Here is a 20,813-nt window from a genome sequence, read left to right as displayed (position 1 = left end):
CTGGGAGTGTTTGATGGGGGACAGTGTAGAGGGATCTTTACTCTGTATCTAACCCCATGCTGTCCCTGTCCTGGGAGTGTTTGATGGGGGACAGTGTAGAGGGATCTTTACTCTGTATCTAACCCCGTGCTGTCCCTGACCCGGGAGTGTTTGATGGGGACAGTGTAGAGGGAGCTTTACTCTATATCTAACCCCGTGCTGTCCCTGACCTGGGAGTGTTTGATGGGGACAGTGTAGAGGAAGTTTTACTCTGTACCTAACCCTGTGTAGTCAGTATGTTGCAGAAGGCTCTGTGTTTCCTTTCCCTAACTCTCTGACGTGGATCAGTGATTGGTTCCATAAAGCCGATAAAGATAAAGATGGGTGCATGAACTTTAAGGAGGTGCGGCTTCTGTTGAAGATGATGAACGTCAATATGAATGAGGACCACTCCCTGAGGCTCTTTAAGGTGGGTCCTTCCTCCTAATCCCACTCTCTGCAGAGTCCATAGGTTAAGCGATGGTGTAGTACACAGGGAGGCCATTTGTCCCATCGTGTGTATACTGGCTCTTTAACAGAGCTGTCCAATTCATATCATTCCCCTGATGTTTTTCATTAAATCGGTGCTGAACCCTCCCTGCTCTGAGGAAGGTAACCCCAGCTTCTCCCGTCTCTCCACATTCCCTGGGCCCCCTCACCCCTCATCCTGTTCTGATCAATCTCCCTCCGTGTCCTTCCTAGGGGAATTAATGTCCTTCCCGAAGACCTGCTCTGTTCACTGTCACCCCCACAACAGGCTGTTACTGAGCTGCCACAATAAGGCTAAAGAGGTGGAAGAACAGAAGTAGGCCATTCGACCCATCGAGTATGCTTCACCATTCCACGGCCACCTGATCATCCTCAACTCCACTTTCCTGCCTTTTCCCCCCAAGATCTTTGAACCCCCCCCCCCTTCCTGGTTAAAAACTCTGACTGTCTCTGCCTTAAATCTGCTTTAATGACCCAGCCTCGACCACCCTCTGTGGGAAAGACTTCCACAGATGTTACACAAACCTGTGAAACCAATCTGAAGCCCATCTAACCTACACTATTCCATTTCCATCTATATGTTTATCCAATGCCCATTGAAATGCCCATCAAGTTGGCGAGTCCTGTACTGTTACAGGCAGTCCCTTCCTGTTGAATTCAGTGTAAAACTGAGATTGACAATAACTATGGAACTTCTGCCAATTGCTGGGGAAAAGCCCTGATGAGTTCACTAATGTCCTTCAGGGAAGGAAATCTACTATGTTTAGCTGGTCTAACCACCCCCCCCCACCCCGGCTATCCCTGTCCTCGGAGACAGTGTGACTCCACACATGACTCCAGACCCACAGCAATGCAGTTGCCCCCCAACTGCCCTCCGGGCATTAAGTGATGACCACCTCCTGTGAATTTCAGAAAAAAAAAACATTTCACGTGACACAGGTTCAGCAGAAAGTGAGATTGGTTGGAAAATGTTGTGTCGCAGTGGGGCAGAGTTTCACATGGGCAGTATGTTCAGGGAGGTGTCACACTGCAGAATAGGGGAATGGGTATCTCCAGGCAGTCCAAGAGAGGGAGGGGGTGCAGGGGTCCCCTGAGTTAGAGGGTTAGAGTTAGTCTTAGTGAATTGCTTTTGTTGTTCTGGTTATTGGTGAGGGTAATGCTTCCTCAGAGGAATGCAGTATATTGGCTCAGTGGTTAGCATTGCTACCTCACAGCACCAAGGACCTGGGTTCGATTCCACCCTCGGGCGACTGGCTGTGTGAAGTTTACACGTTCTCTGCACGGAATCTTCTGGGTGCTCCGGTTTCCTCGTATGGTCCAAATAAATGTACAGGTTAAGGTGGTTTGGCCATGGGAAATTGCTCATCGTGTTCAGGGTGAGTGGGTAAGCCATGGGAAATTGCCCATCGTGTTCAGGGTGAGTGGGTAAGCCATGGGAAATTGCCCATCGTGTTCAGGGTGAGTGGGTAAGCCATGGGAAATTGCCCATCGTGTTCAGGGTGAGTGGGTAAGCCATGGGAAATGCAGGGTTACACGGCATGGGGGTGGATTTGGTTGGGTAGCTGTGGACTCGAAGGGCTGAATGGCCTGTTTCCATAGGGATTCCTTGAGTGCAGCAAGAAGCTGGCACGGTAACTGGCTGGGAAAGCAGAAGATGGGAATGTCCAGATCTCCACTATCTGCAGGTCTTTGGGGTTTTTTTGCGATAAGTTATCTGTTAGTTAGGAAAGGAGAGAGAAAGAGAGACAGAGGTGGGCTTTTCTGGTGAAGGACTCCTGTCTGAGATGTCGATTCTCCTGCTCCTCGGATGCTGCCTGTCCTGCTGTGCTTTTCCAGCACTCCTCTCCCGACTCTGATCTCCAGCATCTGCCGTCCTCACTTTCTCCCGGATTATTGTGTTGTGGTTATAACAAACTGCTGACTAAGGAAGACAGAGCAGAGTGTTAAATCTTCCTGGATACAAGCAGTTCTGTAAAGCTATGACAGGGAGGCAGTGTTGGTCAGGAGAGTATTGCAGCTCTAGAGATAGAGGACATTTCAGAGGGTTAAAAACAGAATTGATTTGATAGAGCTACAGAACAGAAAGGGCATGATTACATTACATGACATAGTCTATAGACCATTAAATGTTGGGAAGGACATTACAGAGAAGTAGAGAAATTATAGAGTGGTTTAAATGAAGGTCATTAATTATCTGAATATAGACTGAGATACTGGCAGTGTAAGGAGCAAGGGTTCATTTAATTGTGTTTGAGAATTTCATACAACAGTGTACCATAGAATCCATACAGTGTGGAAGCAGGCCATTTCACCCATCGAGTCCATTCTGGCCCCCTGAAGAGCAGCGCACCCTAACCTATCCCTGCATTTCCCATGGGTATCCAACCCAGTCTGCACATCCTTGGACAATTTCCCATGGCCACTCCACCTTAACCTGCACAGCTTTGGATTGTGGGAGGAAACCCACACAGACGTGGGGAGAATGTGCAAACTCCACAGACAGTTGCCTGAGGCAGGAATTGAACCCGTGTCCCTGGTGCTGTGAGGCAGCAGTGTTAACCACTGAGCCACTGTGCCACCCCCATGTATGTCCAATCCAAACAGAATGGAGACCCCGTGAGACTTGGTTCTCGGGAATGAGGTGAGCCAAGTAGTTGAAGGGTCTGCGTGGGAGCAATTCCGAGACCATGATCATTATAAGAGTAATTAACGGGGGGAGTGCTGACTTCATTGAGACAGAACTGGGTCATGCAGATTGGAGCTAAAGGTTGTGGGCAAACAATGGGCTGTCTCCAAAGTGGTTATACCCAAGATACATTCCCTCGGTAAGGAAAGGTAGGTTAAACAAATCCAGACTTCCCTGGACGACAGCGGTGATAGAAAGAGTCAAACAAGAAAGAAAGTGTGTTTATGACAGGTGTCAGGTAGAAAATACAAGAGAGAGAAGCAAGCTGAATGCAGATATATCTGAGGGGGGGGGGGGCGGTGGTCGCAGAGTGAGAAAGCAAACAGAAGAAACAAAGAGGGATTATGAAGAGAAACCATCAGCTAACACACACAAGAGAATCGTGAAGCCATCGACAGGTACATACAGAGTGGGAAAAGGGAGATTTATACCCAGAGGCTGAGGTGTTAAACAATGTGGAGGTGCCAGTGTGGGACTGGGAGTGGACAAAGTCAGAAATCACATAACACCAGGATATAGTACGACAGGTTTATTTGAAAATACAAGCTCTCGAAGCGCTACTCCTGCCGGACTATAACGTGGTGTTGTGTGACTTCTGAAAGTACAATAGAATAGAATAGAATCCCGACAGTGTGGAAACAGGCCCTTCAGCCCTGCAAGTCCACATCGACCCGCTGAAGAATATCCCACCCAGACCCATTCCCTATTACTCTACATTTACCCTGACTATTGAACCTAACGTACGCATTCCTGAACACTATGGGCAATTTAGCACGGCAAATTCACCTAACCTGCACACCTTTAGACTGTGGGAGAAACCAGAGCATCTGGAGTTAACTCACGCAAACACGGGGAGAATATGCAAACTCCACACAGAGGGTTGGCTGAGATAGAAATCAAATCTGGGTCCCTGACACTGTGAGGCAGCAGCGCTAACCGCTGAACCCCGGTGCCATCCAAACATGTTAAACGAAAACTTTGCATCTGTCTCTACAAAGAGGGAGATGGCCAGGGTTGAGGAGAGAACTCACTCAGGACACAGTTTTAAAATTGACAAGGAGGAGGTATCTGAGAAACTGAGGCCGGGTGAAATGTATCGAGGGATGTGAGTGCAGAGGCACAGCCAATAATCCCCCAGCCTTCCCCAGAAAACAGGGTGGGATTGAGGGGGGGAGGGGGGGGGGGGTCTCCAGTGTCAATGTGCTTCTCTGAGTTCTTTGTCCCTCCAGATGGCCGACAGGTCACACTCAGGAACACTGGAGGGCGACGAGTTTGTTTTGTTTTATAAAGCTCTGACTCAGCGCGATGACATTCGCCGACTCTTCAACGAATTCTCCAAGGACAGGAAGAAGCTGACCCTCCTGGAGTTTGTAGATTTTCTGAAGTACGAGCAACTCGAGCAAGTGCAGAATTTGGAGACATTTGCCATGGATCTAATTGCCAGATATGAACCGTCGGAGACAGGTATGGGAGCTGGGGAGAGGGGGCAAACATCCCATCGTACACCGGGACAATAATCCAGGGTGACCACATCCTCTGAGTGAAGGCACCGGATCCCCTCTCTCCATCTTCACCAACTCTCGATTCCCAATCGAGGGAGCAACATCATCTCAGCTCTCATCCCGTCAATTCCAATCACTCCCCCCCACACCCCTACCACCTCAATCTTGTATCTTTCAAATAAGGTCACCTCTCATTCTCCTAAACTCCAATGAATACAGGACCAACCTTCTCAAACTCTCCTCAAAAAACTGTCCCTCTATCCCTGGGATCAGCTCCCAGTGAACTCTCTCTGGACTGCCTCCAATGCCAGTCTATCATTCCTTAGATAAGGAGCCCAAACCTGGCCACATTATTCTAGCTGTGGCCTGAGTCAGACGTCACATGACACCAGGTTATAGTCCAACAGATTTATTTGAAATCACAAACTTTCAGAGCACTGCCCCATCATCAGGTAACGTGAACATGTGAAGGGGCAGTGCTCTGAAAACTTATGATTCCAAATAAACCTGTTGGACTATAACCTGGTGTCATGTGACTGCTGGCTTTAGTTTTTTTTTGGATTACTTACAGTATGGAAACAGGCCCTTCGGCCCAACAAGTCCACACCGACCCGCCGAAGCGCAACCCACCCCCTTATATTTCACCCCTTCATCTTTGCTCCCCCCAGTCCCCCCAGTCCAAACCAGCACCTGTGGTCTGACTGGTGACTTGCATGTTCATAGCTAAATCTCCCTCCTTTTTCCCCACTCCCTTTGAAATAAAGATTAGCATTCCATTTACCTTTCCTGTTACTCACTGTTCATGGACTTTAGTTTTTTTGCGATTTGTGTATGAGGATTCACAAATCCCTCTGTAATGTAGCTTCCTGCAGTCTTTCTCCATTTAAACAATATTCAGCTCCTCTATTCTTCCTGCCAAAGTGCATAACCTCACATTCCCCATGAGGGGAAGCAATGGCTTAATGGTATTAATCTAGAAACTGAGCTAAGGTTCTGGGGACCCGGGTTCGAATCCCTCCACGGCAAATGGTGGAATTTGAATTCATTAAGAATCTGGAATAAAGAATCTAATGAGGACCATGAATCCATTGTTAATTGTTGGAAAAACCCATCTGGGTCACTAATGTCCTTCAGGGAAGGAAACTGCCATCCTCACCTGGTCTGGCCTCCATGTGACTCCAGACCCACGGCAACATGGCTGACTCTGAAATAGCCTAGCAAGGCTCTCGTTCAAGTGCAGCTCGGGACGGGTAGTAAGAACTCCTATCCCATGAGTGAATAAAAAAACCCATTACATTCTATCTGCCAATTTTCACCCCTCACCGGACTCTCTGTGACGCCCTCACCCAGACTCTCTGTGACGCCCTCACCGGACTCTCTGTGACGCCCTCATCGGACTCTCTGTGACGCCCTCACCCAGACTCTCTTTGACGCCCTCACCCGGACTCTCTGTGACACCCTCACCCAGACTCTCTGTGACACCCTCACCCAGACTCTCTGTGACGCCCTCACCCAGACTCTCTGTGACGCCCTCATCGGACTCTCTGTGACGCCCTCACCCGGACTCTCTGTGACACCCTCACTACTTACCCACCCACCTGCAACCTTACATTAATCCAGGTTGTAAGTAATGGCAGTCCCAGTCTGATCCCTGTGCCTCTCACTGGTTGCAGGTTGCCATGCTGAAAAAGCTCCCTTTATCCCAACTTAGAATAGAATCCCTACAATGTGGAGGCAGGCCATTCGGCCCATCGAGTCCACGCCAACCCTCCAAAGAGCTTCCCACCCAGACCCCCACCTCCACCTCCTACCCTATCCCTGCAACCCTCGTGGCTAACCCACCTAGCCTGCATGTACCTGGACACTATGGCCAATTTCCCATGGTCAATCCACCCTAACCCGCACATCTTTGGACTGTGGGAGGAAACTGGAGCACCCGGAGGAAATCCACGCAGGCACGGGGAGAATGTGCAAACTCCACACAGACAGTCACCCGAGGCTGGAATCGAATGGGGGTCTGTGGTGCTGTGAGGCAGCAGTGCTAACCACTGAGTTAAGGGGCCACACATCCTCCTCTCAAACAAGAATCCCATCAGTCCTGGAATCAGTGGAGTGAACCTTCTCAGAACTGTCTGCAATGTCAGTGAGTTCCTCTCCATGTAAACTGGCCAGGATTTGAACCCAGCGCTGATGGAGCACTGTGCTATTGAGCACAGGGTGAGCTCTGAGTTCAGATTGGCATGCCATGTTTGCAAGTGAGTCAAAGGGTGTAATAATTGCTGTTCTCTCTTTCTCTTTGATATCTTTTCAGCCAGGAACCTCCACGCTATGACATTAGACGGATTCCTCATGTACCTGTGCTCTCCTGATGGCTCCATCTTTAACCTTGAACATGAAGCTCTGTATCAGGATATGTCACAACCTCTCTGCCATTACTTCATCTCCTCATCTCACAACACATACCTGATGGAGGACCAGCTGTGTGGACACAGCAGCGTGGAGGGCTACATCAGGTATGAACATGGCTTCACCAATGCAAAGGCGTACGCTAGAGATCGGAAATAACTTAAATGGAAAGTGCTGGAGAAACTTAGCAGGTCTGGCAGTGTCCGTGGAGAGAGAAACAGGGTTAATGTTTCAAGTCCAGTCTGACTCTTCTTCAGAACTGAAGAATGAGAAAAGTTTTGCAAGAAAAGATAGATCTTGTTGGAAGTTTGCATCTCGCACTCATCACGACACTTCTCAAGAATACCAACTCAGGGGGAAACCAAACCTTATACTGCAAGGGAGGAGAGTGCTGATTGGTGGAAAGTTGATTCTTTTTCTCTCTTCCTCTCTCTCTCTCTCTCCAGATTCCATATGCCACATACAAAGGATGTAAAAACAAGCAAGGTTGTAGTGGTGGATGATCTTAACTTCCCCTATATTGACTGGGACTCACTTCGTACTAGGGGATTGAATGGGGCAGAATTTGCTAAGGACCATTCAGGAGGGTTTTTTGACACAGTATGTAAACAGTCCAAGTAGGGAAGGGGCCTGGCTTTGGGAAATGAGCCTGGCCAGGTGGGTGAAGTCTCAATGGTGGAGCATTTCTGAAGTAGTGATCATAATACTGTGAGTTTTAAGGGGCTCAGAGATAGGCATTATAGCAATCCTCAGGTAAAGGTGTTCAGTTGGAAGAAGGCGAACAATAACAATATTAGGCAGAATCTTGATTGGAGGCAACTGTTTGAGTGTACATTGGAAGTGCAGGAGTATTTCAGATGGCAGTTGGTAAGAGTTCAGCGGAGGCATGTTCCTGTGAGAATGAAGGATAGATGTGGCAAATTATGTGAACCTTGAATGACCAGGGATGTTATGACCTTGGCCGAAAGAAAAAGGAAGTATACATAAGATCTAGGAAGATGGGAACTGATGAAGCCCTTGAAATATACAAGGAAAGTAGGAAAGAACTTAAACAAGGAATTGGAAGGACTAAAAGGAGTCATGAAAAATCATTCGCAAACAGGATTAAGGAGAATCCCAAGGCCTTTTGTACGTATATATAAAGCAAGAGGGTAGCCAGGGAAAGGGTTGGCCACTCAAGGACAAAGGAGGGAATCTATATGTGGAGCCAGAAGAGGTAGGTGAGGGTCCTAAATGAATACTTTGTGTCAGTATTCACCAAAAAGAAGGTATTGGTGGAGAAAGATCTCAGGAAAAGGGAGTGTCAAATTGCCAAGACAAGTTGCTATTAAAAAGGAAGAGGTGTTGTGCATCTTAAAAAGTATTGAGGTAGATAAGTCCCCAGGCCTTGATGGAATCTATCCTAGAATATTGAGCGAGGCAAGAGAACAAATTGCTGGAGCATTGACAGACATCTTTGTATCCTCTTTGGCCACAGGTAAGGGCCCAGAGGACTGGAGAATAGGCAATGTTGTACCATTGCCCAAGAAGGGCAGTAGGGGTAATCCATGATATTACAGGCCTGAGAGCCTCACACCAGTGGGAGGGAAGTTGTTGGAAAAGATTCTCATAAACAAGATAAATGCATGTTCAGAAGAAAATGGACTTATTAACGATAGACAGCATGGTTTTGTGAGGGGGAGGTTGTGTCTCCCTAACTTGATCAAGTTTTTTGAGGAGGTGACAAAGATGATTGATGAGGGAAAAGTGGTTGATGTTGTCTACATGGACTTCAGTAAAGCCTTTGACAAGGTCCGTCATGGCAGACTGGTATGAAAGGTGAAGTCACATGGTATCAGGGTGAGCTGGCAAATTGGATACAGAACTGGCTTAGTCATAGGAGACAGGGTAGCGGTGGAAGGATGCTTTTCAGAATGGAGGTTTGTAACTAGTGGTGTTCCTCAGGGATCAGTGCTGGGAACCTCTGCTATTTGTGGTCTACATAAATGATTTGGAGGCAAAGGTAGCTGGTCTAATTAGTAAGTTTGTGGATGATACAAAGATGGTTGAGTTGTGGATAATTAGGAGGATTGTCAGAGAATACAGCAGGATATAGATCAGTTGGAAGCATGGGCAGAAAAATGGCAGATGGAGTTAAAACTGGACAAATGTGAGGTGGTGCATTTTGGAAAGTCAAGTACAGTGAATGGCAGAACCCTCAGGAGGATTGATATGCAGAGAGATCTGGGTCTGCAGGTTCACAGATCACTGAAGGGGGCAGCACAGGTAGGTAAGGTAGTAAAAAGGTTCATGGCATGCTTACCTTCATTGGCAGGGGTATTGAGTATAAGGATAGATAAATTATGTTGCAGCTTTATAGAACGTTAGTGAGGCCACACTTGGAATATTGTGTCCTGTTCTGGTCATCACACTATCAGAAGGATGTGGATGCTTTGGGGGAGGGTACAGAAAAGGCTTATCAGGATGTTGCCTGGTCTGGGGGATTTTAGCGATGAAGATAGGTTGGATAGACTGTGGTTTGTTTTTACTGGAACACAGGAGATTGAGGAGTGACCTGATAGAAGTTTATAAGATTGTGAATGGCAAGGATAGAATGTGAAGTATGAGGCTTTTTCCCAGGGTGGAGGGGTCAATTACTCAGGGGCACAGGTTCAAGGTGCAGAGGGATGGGGGAAGTTTAAAAGAGATATGCGAGGCAGGTTTATCACACAAAGGGTGGTGAGTGCCTGGAGCACGCTGTTAGAGGAGGGGGGTGGGAGCAGACACAATAGCAGCATTCAAGAAGCACCTGGACGGATACAGAAATAGGAAGGGAATAGAGGGATAGGGATCCTGTAAGTGAAGATAGTTTTAGTACAGAAGGGCAAAATGTGTCAGTGCAGGCTTGGAGGGCTGAAGGGACTGTTCCTGTGCTGTATTGTGCTTTGTTTTTTGATTGGTATAAAGAACAAATATAAACAATCAGTACTCTCCTCCCTCACACTATAACCTTTGGTTTTCCTTTTGAATTGGTATTCTTGTAGAGTGTCCTGATGAGGGTAAGTTGAAAAGCTGTGACAAGGTGAGTCTTCCTTCAGCATTATACAAGGTCTGTCTGACCAAGCAATTGAGGGAGTGGTGGGGAAGTGATGGGATATTTTGTAGGGAAAGGTAGGGAGGAGCGAGTGGAACACTGGGAAGGTCGGTGAAAGCACAGAGGCTGAGGGAGAGTAGAGGTCACAGCAGTGTCAGGTGTTCAGACCCTGGAGGACAGAGAACATGCTGAGAAGCTGGTTAACTCTGTGTTGAAGAGTGAAGACTGGAAAGCGCCTGTGCGGATATTGAGATGTTGTTCATCCAGTTTGCACTCGGCTTCACCCAGAACACAGCAGCAGGTTCCGTGATGGAAATTGCAACGTGGGAGCAAGATGGTGTATTAAAACGAGAAGCAACTGGACAGTCAGAGTCATACTTGTGGGTCTGAGGGGAGGGGCACAGCTATGTGGCTGCTCAGTTTGTGCTTGGTCTCCCCAGGGTACAGGAGATTGCATTGTGAGCAGGATTAGACCAAACTGACAGATGTAGCAGTAAATAGGCGGGACTTAGCGTAGTCATGGCCTGCCTTGGGCTGTCTATATTCTAACCCACGGCATGTCCCTGTGACCATGGACCAGCTTTAATTCCCAGTCTGCTATCACCTTGACTTTTAAACTGATGTTCGTCTTTTCCAATCCCTTCCTATTTGATTCGTTTTATTATTGTCACATGTACCTAGGGACAGTGAAAAATGTTGTTTTGTGTGCAGTACAGGCAGATCATACCATACAAAGTGCATTAGAGTAATAGAACAGAGCGAGGAACACATTGTTATAGCTACAGAGAAGGTGCACAGGGAGTGGGATCAACATTAAATTTAAAATTTGAGGGGCCAATCAGAAGTCTGATAATGGCAGGGAAGAAGCTGTTCTTGAATCTGTTAGTCTGTGTGTTTAAGCGTGTATATTTCTGTAATCTCCCTCACGCCCAGACACCTCTAAGAGCTCTGTGCTTCCTCCTGCACCCCCCCCCCCCCACACCCCTCCCCCCCACCCCCCAAACAAAAGCCCATCTCTGTCTCTCTTTCTCCCATCTCTCACACAAATTCACTCCCTTCAGTATTCCTTATACTATCTGGACCATAACTCTGCAATTCCTTCCTTAAACCTCTCCAGCTCTCATAGAACATAGAACGTTACAGCGCAGAGGCCCTCAATGTTGCGCTGACCTGTGAAATTAATCTGATGCCCATCTAATCGACACTATTCCATTATTATCCGTATGTATGTCCAATGCCCATTTAAATGCCCTTAGTGTCAGCGAGCCTACCACTGTTGCAGGCTCTGTCCTCCAGGGTCTGAACACCTGACACTGCTGTGACCTCTACTCTCCCTCAGCCTCTGTGCTTTCACCGACCTTCCCAGTGTTCCACTCGCTCCTCTCTACCTTTCCCTACAAAATATCCCATCACTTCCCCACCACTCCCTCAATTGTTTGGTCGGACAGACCTTGTATAATGCTGAAGGAAGACTCACCTTGTCACAGCTTTTCAACTTACCCTCATCAGGACACTCTACTGATGCCCCTACTACACTGAGTAAAGATATTACATAGAACATAGAGCATGGAACATAAAATAATACAGCACAGAACAGGCCCTTCGGCCCTCGATGTTGCGCTGACCTGTGAACTATTCTCAGCTCATTCCCCCTACACTATCCAAAAATCATTGTTGTGCTTATCCAAGGATTGTTTCAATCTCCCTAATGTGGTTGAGTTGACTACATTGGCAGGTAGGGCATTCCACACCCTTACCACTCTCTGAGTAAAGTACCTGCCTCTGACATTTGACTTAAATCTATCAGCCCTCAATTTGTAGTTATACCCCCTCGTACACGCTGGCATCATCATCCTAGGAAAAAGTCTTTCACTGTCTCCCCTATCTAATCCTCTGATCATCTTATATGTCTCTATCAAATCCCCCCTTATCCTTCTTCTTTCCAATGAGAACAGAGCCAAGTCTCTCAGCCTCTCCTCATAAGACCTTCCCTCCAGACTAGGCAACATCCTGGTAAATCTCCTCTGCACCTTTTCCAATGCTTTCACATCCTTCCCGAAATATGGGGACCAGAACTGTACACAATATTCCAAGTGTGGCCGCAGCAGTGTTTTGTATAGTTGCAGCATGATATTGCGGTTCCAGAACTCAATCCCTCTACCAATGAAACCTAACCCACCGCATGCCTTCTTAACAGCACTATCCACCTGGGTGGCAACTTTCAGGGATCGATGTACATGGTCTCCAAGATCCCTCTGCACATCCACACTGCCAAGAATCTTTCTATTGACCCAGTACTCTGCCTTCCTGTTATTCTTCACAAAGTGAATCACCTCACATTTAGCTGCATTGAACTCCATTTGCCACCTCTCAGCCCCAATTCTGCAGTTTATCCAAGTCCCCCTGCAAACTGTAACATTCTTCCACACTGTCCACTACTCCACTGACTTTAGTGTCATCTGCAAATTTACTAATCCATCCACCTATGCCTGCGTCTAAGTCATTTATAAAAATGACAAACAGCGGTGATCCCAAAACAGATCCTTGTGGCACACCACTAGTAACCGGACTCCAGGCTGAATATTTTCCATCAACCACCACTCGCTGCCTTCTTTCAGAAAGCCAGTTTCTAATCCAAACTGCTAAATCACCCTCAATCCCATGCCTCTGTATTTTCTCCAACAGCCTACCATGTGGAATCTTATCAAAGGCTTTACTGAAGTCCATGTACATCACATCAACTGCTCTACCCTCATCTACCCCGAATGTCTGTCCTAAATCTATCACCCCTCAATTTAAACCCCCTCATGTTAGCCATCACCTTCCGAGGAAAATGGCTCTCCCTGCCCACCCTATCTAACCCTCAGATTATCTTATACGGCTCGATTAAGTCACCTCTCAACCGTCTTCTCTCGAATGAAAACAGCCTCAGTTCCTTCAGCCTTTTTTCCAGAAAGACCCCATACCAGGCAAATCCCAGTAAATCTCCTCTGAACCCTTTTCAAAGCTTCCACATCCTTCCTATAATGCAGTGACCAGAACTGTACGCAATACTCCAGGTGCGGCCGCACCAGTGTCTTGTACAGCTGAAGCATGACCTCATGGCTCTGAAACTCAATCTCCCTACAATAAACGGCAACACACCGTGTGCCTTCTTAACAACCCTATCAACCTGGGTGGCAACTTTCAGGGATTTATGCACCAGGACGCTGAGATCTTTCTGCTCATCTACACTATCAAGAATCTTACCATTAGCCCAGTACTCTGCATTCATGTTACTTCTTCCAAAGTGAACTACCTCACACTTTTCCACATTAAACTCCATTTGCCACTTCTCAGCCCAGCTCTGCATCTTATCTATACTCCTCTGTAACCCACAACATTCTTTGGTACTATCCACAACTCTGCCTACCTTAGTGTCATCCTCAAATTGACTAACCCATCCTTCTATGCCTATCTCCAGATTATTTATAAAAATGATAAATAGCAGTAGCCCCAAAACAGGTCCTTGCGGCACACCACTGGTAACTGAACTCCAGGATGAATATTTCCCATCAACCATTACCCTCTGTCTTCTTTCAGCTCGCCAATTTCTGATCCAAACCGCTAAATCACCTTCAATCCCAAATCTCTGTATTTTGTCCAATAGCCCACCGTGTGGAATCTTATCCAACACCTTACTGAAGTCCATATAGATCAACCACTTTACCCTCATCCATGTGTTTTGTCACCTTCTCGAAGAACTCAATAAGGTTAGTGAAGCACGACCTACCCTCCACAAAACCATGTTGACTATCCCTAATCAAATTATTCCTTTTCAGATGACTATAAATCCTATCTCTTATAACCTTTTCAAACACCTTACCCACAATCGAAGTAAGGCTCACTGGCCTATAATTACCAGAGCTGTCTCGACTCCCCTTCTTAAACAAATGAACAACATTTGCTAGCGTCCAGTCCTCTGGCACTGTTCCAGGTGACAATGATGACACAAAGATCAAAGCCACTGATCTGGAGATTTAACAATTTGTTTCTCCTTTGAGAATTTTAACTGAAATGTTCTGTTTCTGTAGCTTCACATGAATAGAAACCTGTTTCCTGAACAAATTCAAGGAATCTAAGAAAAGCTCCTCAACAAGAGATGTCTCTCTCAGCCCTTTTACTTGACAAGCTATAAACATGGATTTTATGCTTACCATCCCAATAACGCCACACCGTTAGCTTGACTATTTAAATATGGTCTACACACACTCCCAAAATACGGTTAACAAAAGGTCAATTCAAATGTATGAACAGTGGATTTTTGTTAGGTAGGGATACCAATGATATGGAAGCTAAAAACGTAAAAGATCCAGCATGATTGAACAAAATAGTGGAACATTTGGGAAATGAACTGGCAAAGTTCTTTTCCTGTAGATACAGATGTATCTCCTGGTAAAACCTGAGGTAAGTCCATGATAAAGTTTGTACTTGTCACACGTAGAACAATAAGTGACTACCTTGTCACAAGCTGCTTAAAGATCCATCCCACATGGTTGACAAATATAAATTATATAACTGATGAGGAGACTGTGACATGTGTGAGAGGGCTTATTTGTTGCCAGGTAATGGAAATATGTTGTGATGACTTCTAAGCTAAGCAGCTTCCGGCAGATGTACTGCAGGAACTAGTGTGGGACTGGGAATGGTACAGTAACCTTGTCATGATCTGGGAATGGTAACACTACATTCAACAACTTAATGAGGTGTGTACCAGTCACTATGTCCTTGATGAGGTGTGTACCAGTCACTATGTCCTTGTTGAGGTGTGTACCAGTCACTATGTCCTTGATGAGGTGTGTACCAGTCACTATGTCCTTGTTGAGGTGTGTACCAGTCACTATGTCCTTGATGAGGTGTGTACCAGTCACTATGTCCTTGTTGAGGTGTGTACCAGTCACTATGTCCTTGTTGAGGTGTGTACCAGTCACTATGTCCTTGATGAGGTGTGTACCAGTCACTATGTCCTTGTTGAGGTGTGTACCAGTCACTATGTCCTTGATGAGGTGTGTACCAGTCACTATGTCCTTGTTGAGGTGTGTACCAGTCACTATGTCCTTGATGATGTGCCAGTCACCATGTCCTTGATGAGGTGTGTACCAGTCACTATGTCCTTGTTGAGGTGTGTACCAGTCACTATGTCCTTGTTGAGGTGTGTACCAGTCACTATGTCCTTGATGAGGTGTGTACCAGTCACTATGTCCTTGTTGAGGTGTGTACCAGTCACTATGTCCTTGTTGAGGTGTGTACCAGTCACTATGTCCTTGATGAGATGTGTACCAGTCACCACGTCCTTGATGAGATGTGTACCAGTCACCACGTCCTTGATGAGATGTGTACCAGTCACCAAGTCCTTGATGATGTGTACCAGTCTCTATGCCCTTATGAGATGTGTACCAGTCACCATGCCCTTGATGTGTACCAGTCACCATGTCCTTGATGAGGTGTGTACCAGTCACCATGTCCTTGATGAGGTGTGTACCAGTCACTATGCCCTTGATGTGTACCAGTCACCATGTCCTTGATGAGGTGTGTACCAGTCACCATGTCCTTGATGAGGTGTGTACCAGTCACTATGCCCTTGATGAAGCAGATCCACATCTATTGTTTCTGCCTTGAGAGGCCTCAACTGTTTAATAACTAGCTAACTACCTAACCTTTTGATAACTACCTAAATATCTAACTGTTTAATAACTACCTTAAAAAGGTGAGTAACTATTCTTATGGCCAGCAAGGATCCAATCAGAAAGCTTACCAGTGTGTTTTTAGATTAAACTCCAATACCACATTTTGCAAAGAGCGATTTCCACGACTTGATTCTTTCCAACCTGTGTCTGCGTTAGGTTAACAAATATTCCTCTGTGAACTGCTCAGCAGATTGACAGGGAAATCATTAAAGATGAAGACAAGACAAGAGCAATATTAAAATGTATTGCCAAAACAATACATTTGTGTCAAAAGTGCTTCTGCTCCACCACTGAACCTGCCCATTTTACTTTGTGAAGCAAGGCACTTAAAATAATTTACTGGTAGAATAAACATGTTCAAAATAGGATTATTCAACATAAGTTGGAAAGGAATGTTTGTAAGGTAAATTTTATTAAACACAAGACATTAACACAGTTGCTTTTCAATTGTGCCAGTGCCTATAAATTCAGGTATCCCCAACATCATTGATCAGTGTTTAGTTTAACACCTAACAGCTCTTCTGGGTGGACAAGCATGTTCACATGGTCAGTATATTCCAATTTTCCTGTCTTCTTGGAGTTCTTGTGTATCACCTTGTGAATGTGTGTCCAGCTGGTTACTTTGGAAAGCAGGAGTTTTCCTTCCTGACAACGCTCCCTTAAAACGTGCCACTATGACCTGCCCCAAATATCTCATAGTTGAATGTCGGGCCTCAGCAAAACTACCCCTCCACTGCACCCCCCTCCACACCCAATACCCCCCCAGCATGGTCTCACGGTTGTACTGTTGGGAGTGCTCTGATTTCCAGTCTCACTCACCCCTCAGAGCGCTGAAGAAGGGATGTCGCTGTGTGGAGCTTGATTGTTGGGATGGTCCGAACCTGGAACCTGTTGTGTATCACGGTCACACACTCACCTCCAAGATTCTCTTCAGAGACGCCATCTCAGTGATCAACAAGTACGCCTTCCGGGTAGGTACATGCGGAAACTTGTGGACCAGGCCCTTCAGCCCATCCTGTCCACACCGGTCAGAGAGTCATACAGCATGGAAACAGACCCTTCGGCCCATCCTGTCCACACCGGTCAGAGAGTCATATAGCATGGAAACAGACCCTTCGGCCCATCCTGTCCACACCGGTCAGAGAGTCATATAGCATGGAAACAGACCCTTCGGCCCATCCTGTCCACACTGGTCAGAGAGTCATATAGCATGGAAACAGACCCTTCGGCCCATCCTGTCCACACCGGTCAGAGAGTCATACAGCATGGAAACAGACCCTTCGGCCCATCCTGTCCACACCGGTCAGAGGGTCATACAGCATGGAATCAGACCCTTCGGCCCATCCTGTCCATACCGGTCAGAGAGTCATACAGCATGGAAACAGACCCTTCGGCCCATCCTGTTACACCGGTCAGAGGGTCATACAGCATGGAATCAGACCCTTCGGCCCATCCTGTCCACACCAGTCAGAGAGTCATACAGCATGGAAACAGACCCTTCGGCCCATCCAGTCTATGCCACTAAACTATCTCACCTGCGTGCTCCTAGCCCATTTCACTCTAAACCTTTCCTATTCATGTACTTATCGAATGCCTTTTAAACACTGTAATTGTACCCACACCCACCATTTCCTCAGGAAATTTATTCCATACGTGAGCCACGCTTCATGTAAAAAAGTTGCCTCCATGTCCTTTTAAAATCTCTCTTCTCTCACCTTAAAAATAAGCCCCCAATCTTGAAATTCTCCATTCTGGGAAAACCCACCTGTCCTTAACTTTATCTATACCCCTCATTATTTCTATAAACTCTATAAGACCATGTTTCAACCTCAAACGCTCCAGTGACAAAAGTCTCAGTCTATCCAGCCTTTCCCTATAACTCAAACCCTCCATACCCGGCAAATCCCTTCTGAATCCACTCCAGCTTCATCACATCCTTCTGATAACAAGGAGAACTGAACTGGACACAGTCTTCCAGAAGAGACCTCACTAATATCCTGTTCAACCTCAACGTGATGTTCTAGCTCATATCCATTTCCCACCTATTGACCCATAGCCCTGGAAGCTGTGGCAATGCCAATGAATATGAGAACCTTGTTGTTAAACTAGAGTTTGGCTCGGTCACCCTTTTCAGATGATGTGTTCTAAACTCTCTCACGGCTAAACCTTCCCCCCATCCCCACCCCCAACTCCAGAGTTGAATTCTAATGTTCACTTGGAGAGCCAGCATTGACACAATGGGCTGAATGGTCTCTTTCTGTGCTGGAAGAATCCTGTGATTGGTTGATTATACTTGGTCTCTATGATATCGGTGATTCCCTGCTGCTGAGGTTGAGGTGAGGAGCGCCCACACACATCACCGGATTGGGAATGTGGTTGGGAATGTTTTGCTTCAGTTTGTTTGCAGCTTCATTGACGGCCTGTTGATGGTGGCAGGTCTCGGATTTCCCAGTGATCCTATCGATCGAGAATCACTGCAGCATTGAGCAGCAGAGTGTCATGGCTCATCACCTGCAGAACATCCTGGGAGACAAACTGGTGAAAAGCACCATCGACGGGAAGGTCCCAACTCGCTTCCCATCTCCTGAGGTAAGACCTGGGAACAGGAACTGACAGCAGGGAAATTCGGGAATGCCCCATTGGACCCAGTCTGATCAGTGACACAGGAGTGAGTTATACACCATTCTACACCAGCTGTGTGTGAGAGTGGGTGTGAGTAAATGTGATTGTGAATGTGTGTGAGAGCGGGTGTGAGTAAAAGTGATTGTGAATGTGTGTGAGAGTGAGTGTGAGTAAACGTGATTGTGAATGTGTGCGAGAGTGTGAGTAAACGTGTTTGTGAATGTGTGTGAGAGTGAGTGTGAGAGTGAGTGTGAGAGTGAGTAAAAGTGATTGTGAATGTGTGTGAGAGCGAATGTGAGAGTATGTGTGAGTAAACGTAATTGTGAATGTGTGTGAGAGTGTGTGTAAAAGTGATTGTGAATGTGTGTGAGAGTGAGTGTGAATAAAAGTGATTGTGAATGTGTGTGAGAGCGAGTGTGAGTGTGTGTGAGTAAAAGTGATTGTGAATGTGTGAGAGAGTGAATTTGAGTAAAAGTGATTGTGAATGTGTGTGAGTGTGAGAGTGAGTGTGAATAAAACTGATTGTGAATGTGTGAGAGTGAGTGTGAATAAAAGTGATTGTGAATGTGTGTGAGTGTGAGTAAACGTGATTGTGAATGTGTGTGAGAGTGAGTGTGAGGAAAAGTGATTGTGAATGTGTGAGAGTGAGTGTGAGAGTGAGTGTGAGTACACGTGATTGTGAATGTGTGTGAGTGTGAGAGTGAGTGTGAATAAAAGTGATTGTGAATGTGTGAGAGTGAGTAAACGTGATTGTGAACGTGTGTGAGAGTGAGTGTGAATAAAAGTGATTGTGAATGTGTGTGAGTGTGAGTAAACGTGATTGTGAATGAGTGTGAGAGTGGGTGTGAGTACACGTGATTGTGAATGTGTGTGAGAGTGAGAGTGAGTAAAAGTGATTGTGAATGTGTGTGAGAGCGAATGTGAGAGTATGTGTGAGTAAACGTGATTGTGAATGTGTGTGAGAGTGTGTGTAAAAGTGATTGTGAATGTGTGTGAGAGCGAGTGTGAGTGTGTGTGAGTAAAAGTGATTGTGAATGTGTGTGAGTGTGAGAGTGAGTGTGAATAAAACTGATTGTGAATGTGTGAGAGTGAGTGTGAATAAAAGTGATTGTGAATGTGTGTGAGTGTGAGTAAACGTGATTGTGAATGTGTGTGAGAGTGAGTGTGAGTAAAAGTGATTGTGAATGTGTGAGAGTGAGTGTGAGTGAGTGTGAGTACACGTGATTGTGAATGTGTGTGAGAGTGAGTGTGAATAAAAGTGATTGTGAATGTGTGAGAGTGAGTGTGAATAAAAGTGATTGTGAATGCGTGTGAGTGTGAGTAAACGTGATTGTGAATGTGTGTGAGAGTGAGTGTGAATAAAAGTGATTGTGAATGTGTGTGAGTGTGAGTAAACGTGATTGTGAATGAGTGTGAGAGTGGGTGTGAGTAAAAGTGATTGTGAATGTGTGAGAGCGAGTGTGAGAGTGAGTGTGAGTACACGTGATTGTGAATGTGTGTGAGAGCGAGTGTGAGTGTGTGAATAAAAGTGATTGTGAATGTGTGAGAGAGTGAGTGTGAGTAAAAGTGATTGTGAATGTGTGTGAGAGCGAGTGTGAGAGTGTGTTTGAGTAAAAGTGATTGTGAATGTGTGAGAGAGTGAGTGTGAGTAAAAGTGATTGTGAATGTGTGTGTGTGTGAGAGTGTGTGTGAGAGAGTGTGAGAGTGAGTGTGAGAGTGAGTGTGAATAAACGTGATTGTGAATGTGTGTGAGAGTGAGTGAGAGTGAGTGTGAATAAAAGTGATTGTGAATGTGTGAGAGAGCGAGTGTGAGAGTGAGTGTGAGTAAAAGTGATTGTGAATGTGTGTGTGAGTGAGTGTGAGAGTGAGTGTGAGAGTGAATGTGAGTAAACGTAATTGTGAATGTGTGTGAGAGTTTGTGTAAGAGTGAGTGTGAATAAAAGTGATTGTGAATGTGTGTAAGAGTGAGTGTGAGTAAACGTGATTGTGAATGTGTATGAGACTGAGTGGAAATGAGAATAAGAGAGTGCTTGTATGAGTGTGAATGTGACTATGTGTAAGTGTGTGTGAGAGAGTATATGAGTGTGCTTGTGTGAAGATGAGTGTGTGTGAGTGAGAGAGTGTATGTGAATGTGTGCGAGTGTGGGTCAGTCTGAGTGAGAGTGTGGATTAGAGTGGTGCTGGAAAAGCACAGCTGGTTCAGGCAGCATCCGAGAAGCAGGAGCATCAACGTTTCGGGCATAAGCCCTTCATCAGGAATAATTTCCTCAGCCGTCATCATCACATTCCCG

The 20,813-nt window shown here is 46.1% G+C and overlaps 1 protein-coding gene across 1 annotated transcript in view; it reads left to right on the top strand.

Moving 5' to 3' along the window:
- LOC140482483 (1-phosphatidylinositol 4,5-bisphosphate phosphodiesterase delta-4-like) overlaps positions 1-20,813 on the top strand; it is a 157,283-nt gene that overhangs the window by 87,498 nt on the left and 48,972 nt on the right. Inside the window, exons 5-9 of the mRNA XM_072580015.1 lie at positions 319-448; positions 4,423-4,657; positions 7,007-7,208; positions 16,727-16,871; positions 18,337-18,489. Coding sequence (XP_072436116.1) covers positions 319-448; positions 4,423-4,657; positions 7,007-7,208; positions 16,727-16,871; positions 18,337-18,489 — 865 coding nt within the window. The remainder of the gene's footprint in view (positions 1-318; positions 449-4,422; positions 4,658-7,006; positions 7,209-16,726; positions 16,872-18,336; positions 18,490-20,813) is intronic.

This window comes from Chiloscyllium punctatum, chromosome 10 (genome assembly GCF_047496795.1).
Source record: "Chiloscyllium punctatum isolate Juve2018m chromosome 10, sChiPun1.3, whole genome shotgun sequence".
NCBI lineage: Eukaryota > Metazoa > Chordata > Chondrichthyes > Orectolobiformes > Hemiscylliidae > Chiloscyllium > Chiloscyllium punctatum.
Note: the sequence above shows the minus strand (reverse complement) of the source record. Positions and strands in the feature narration are given on the sequence as shown.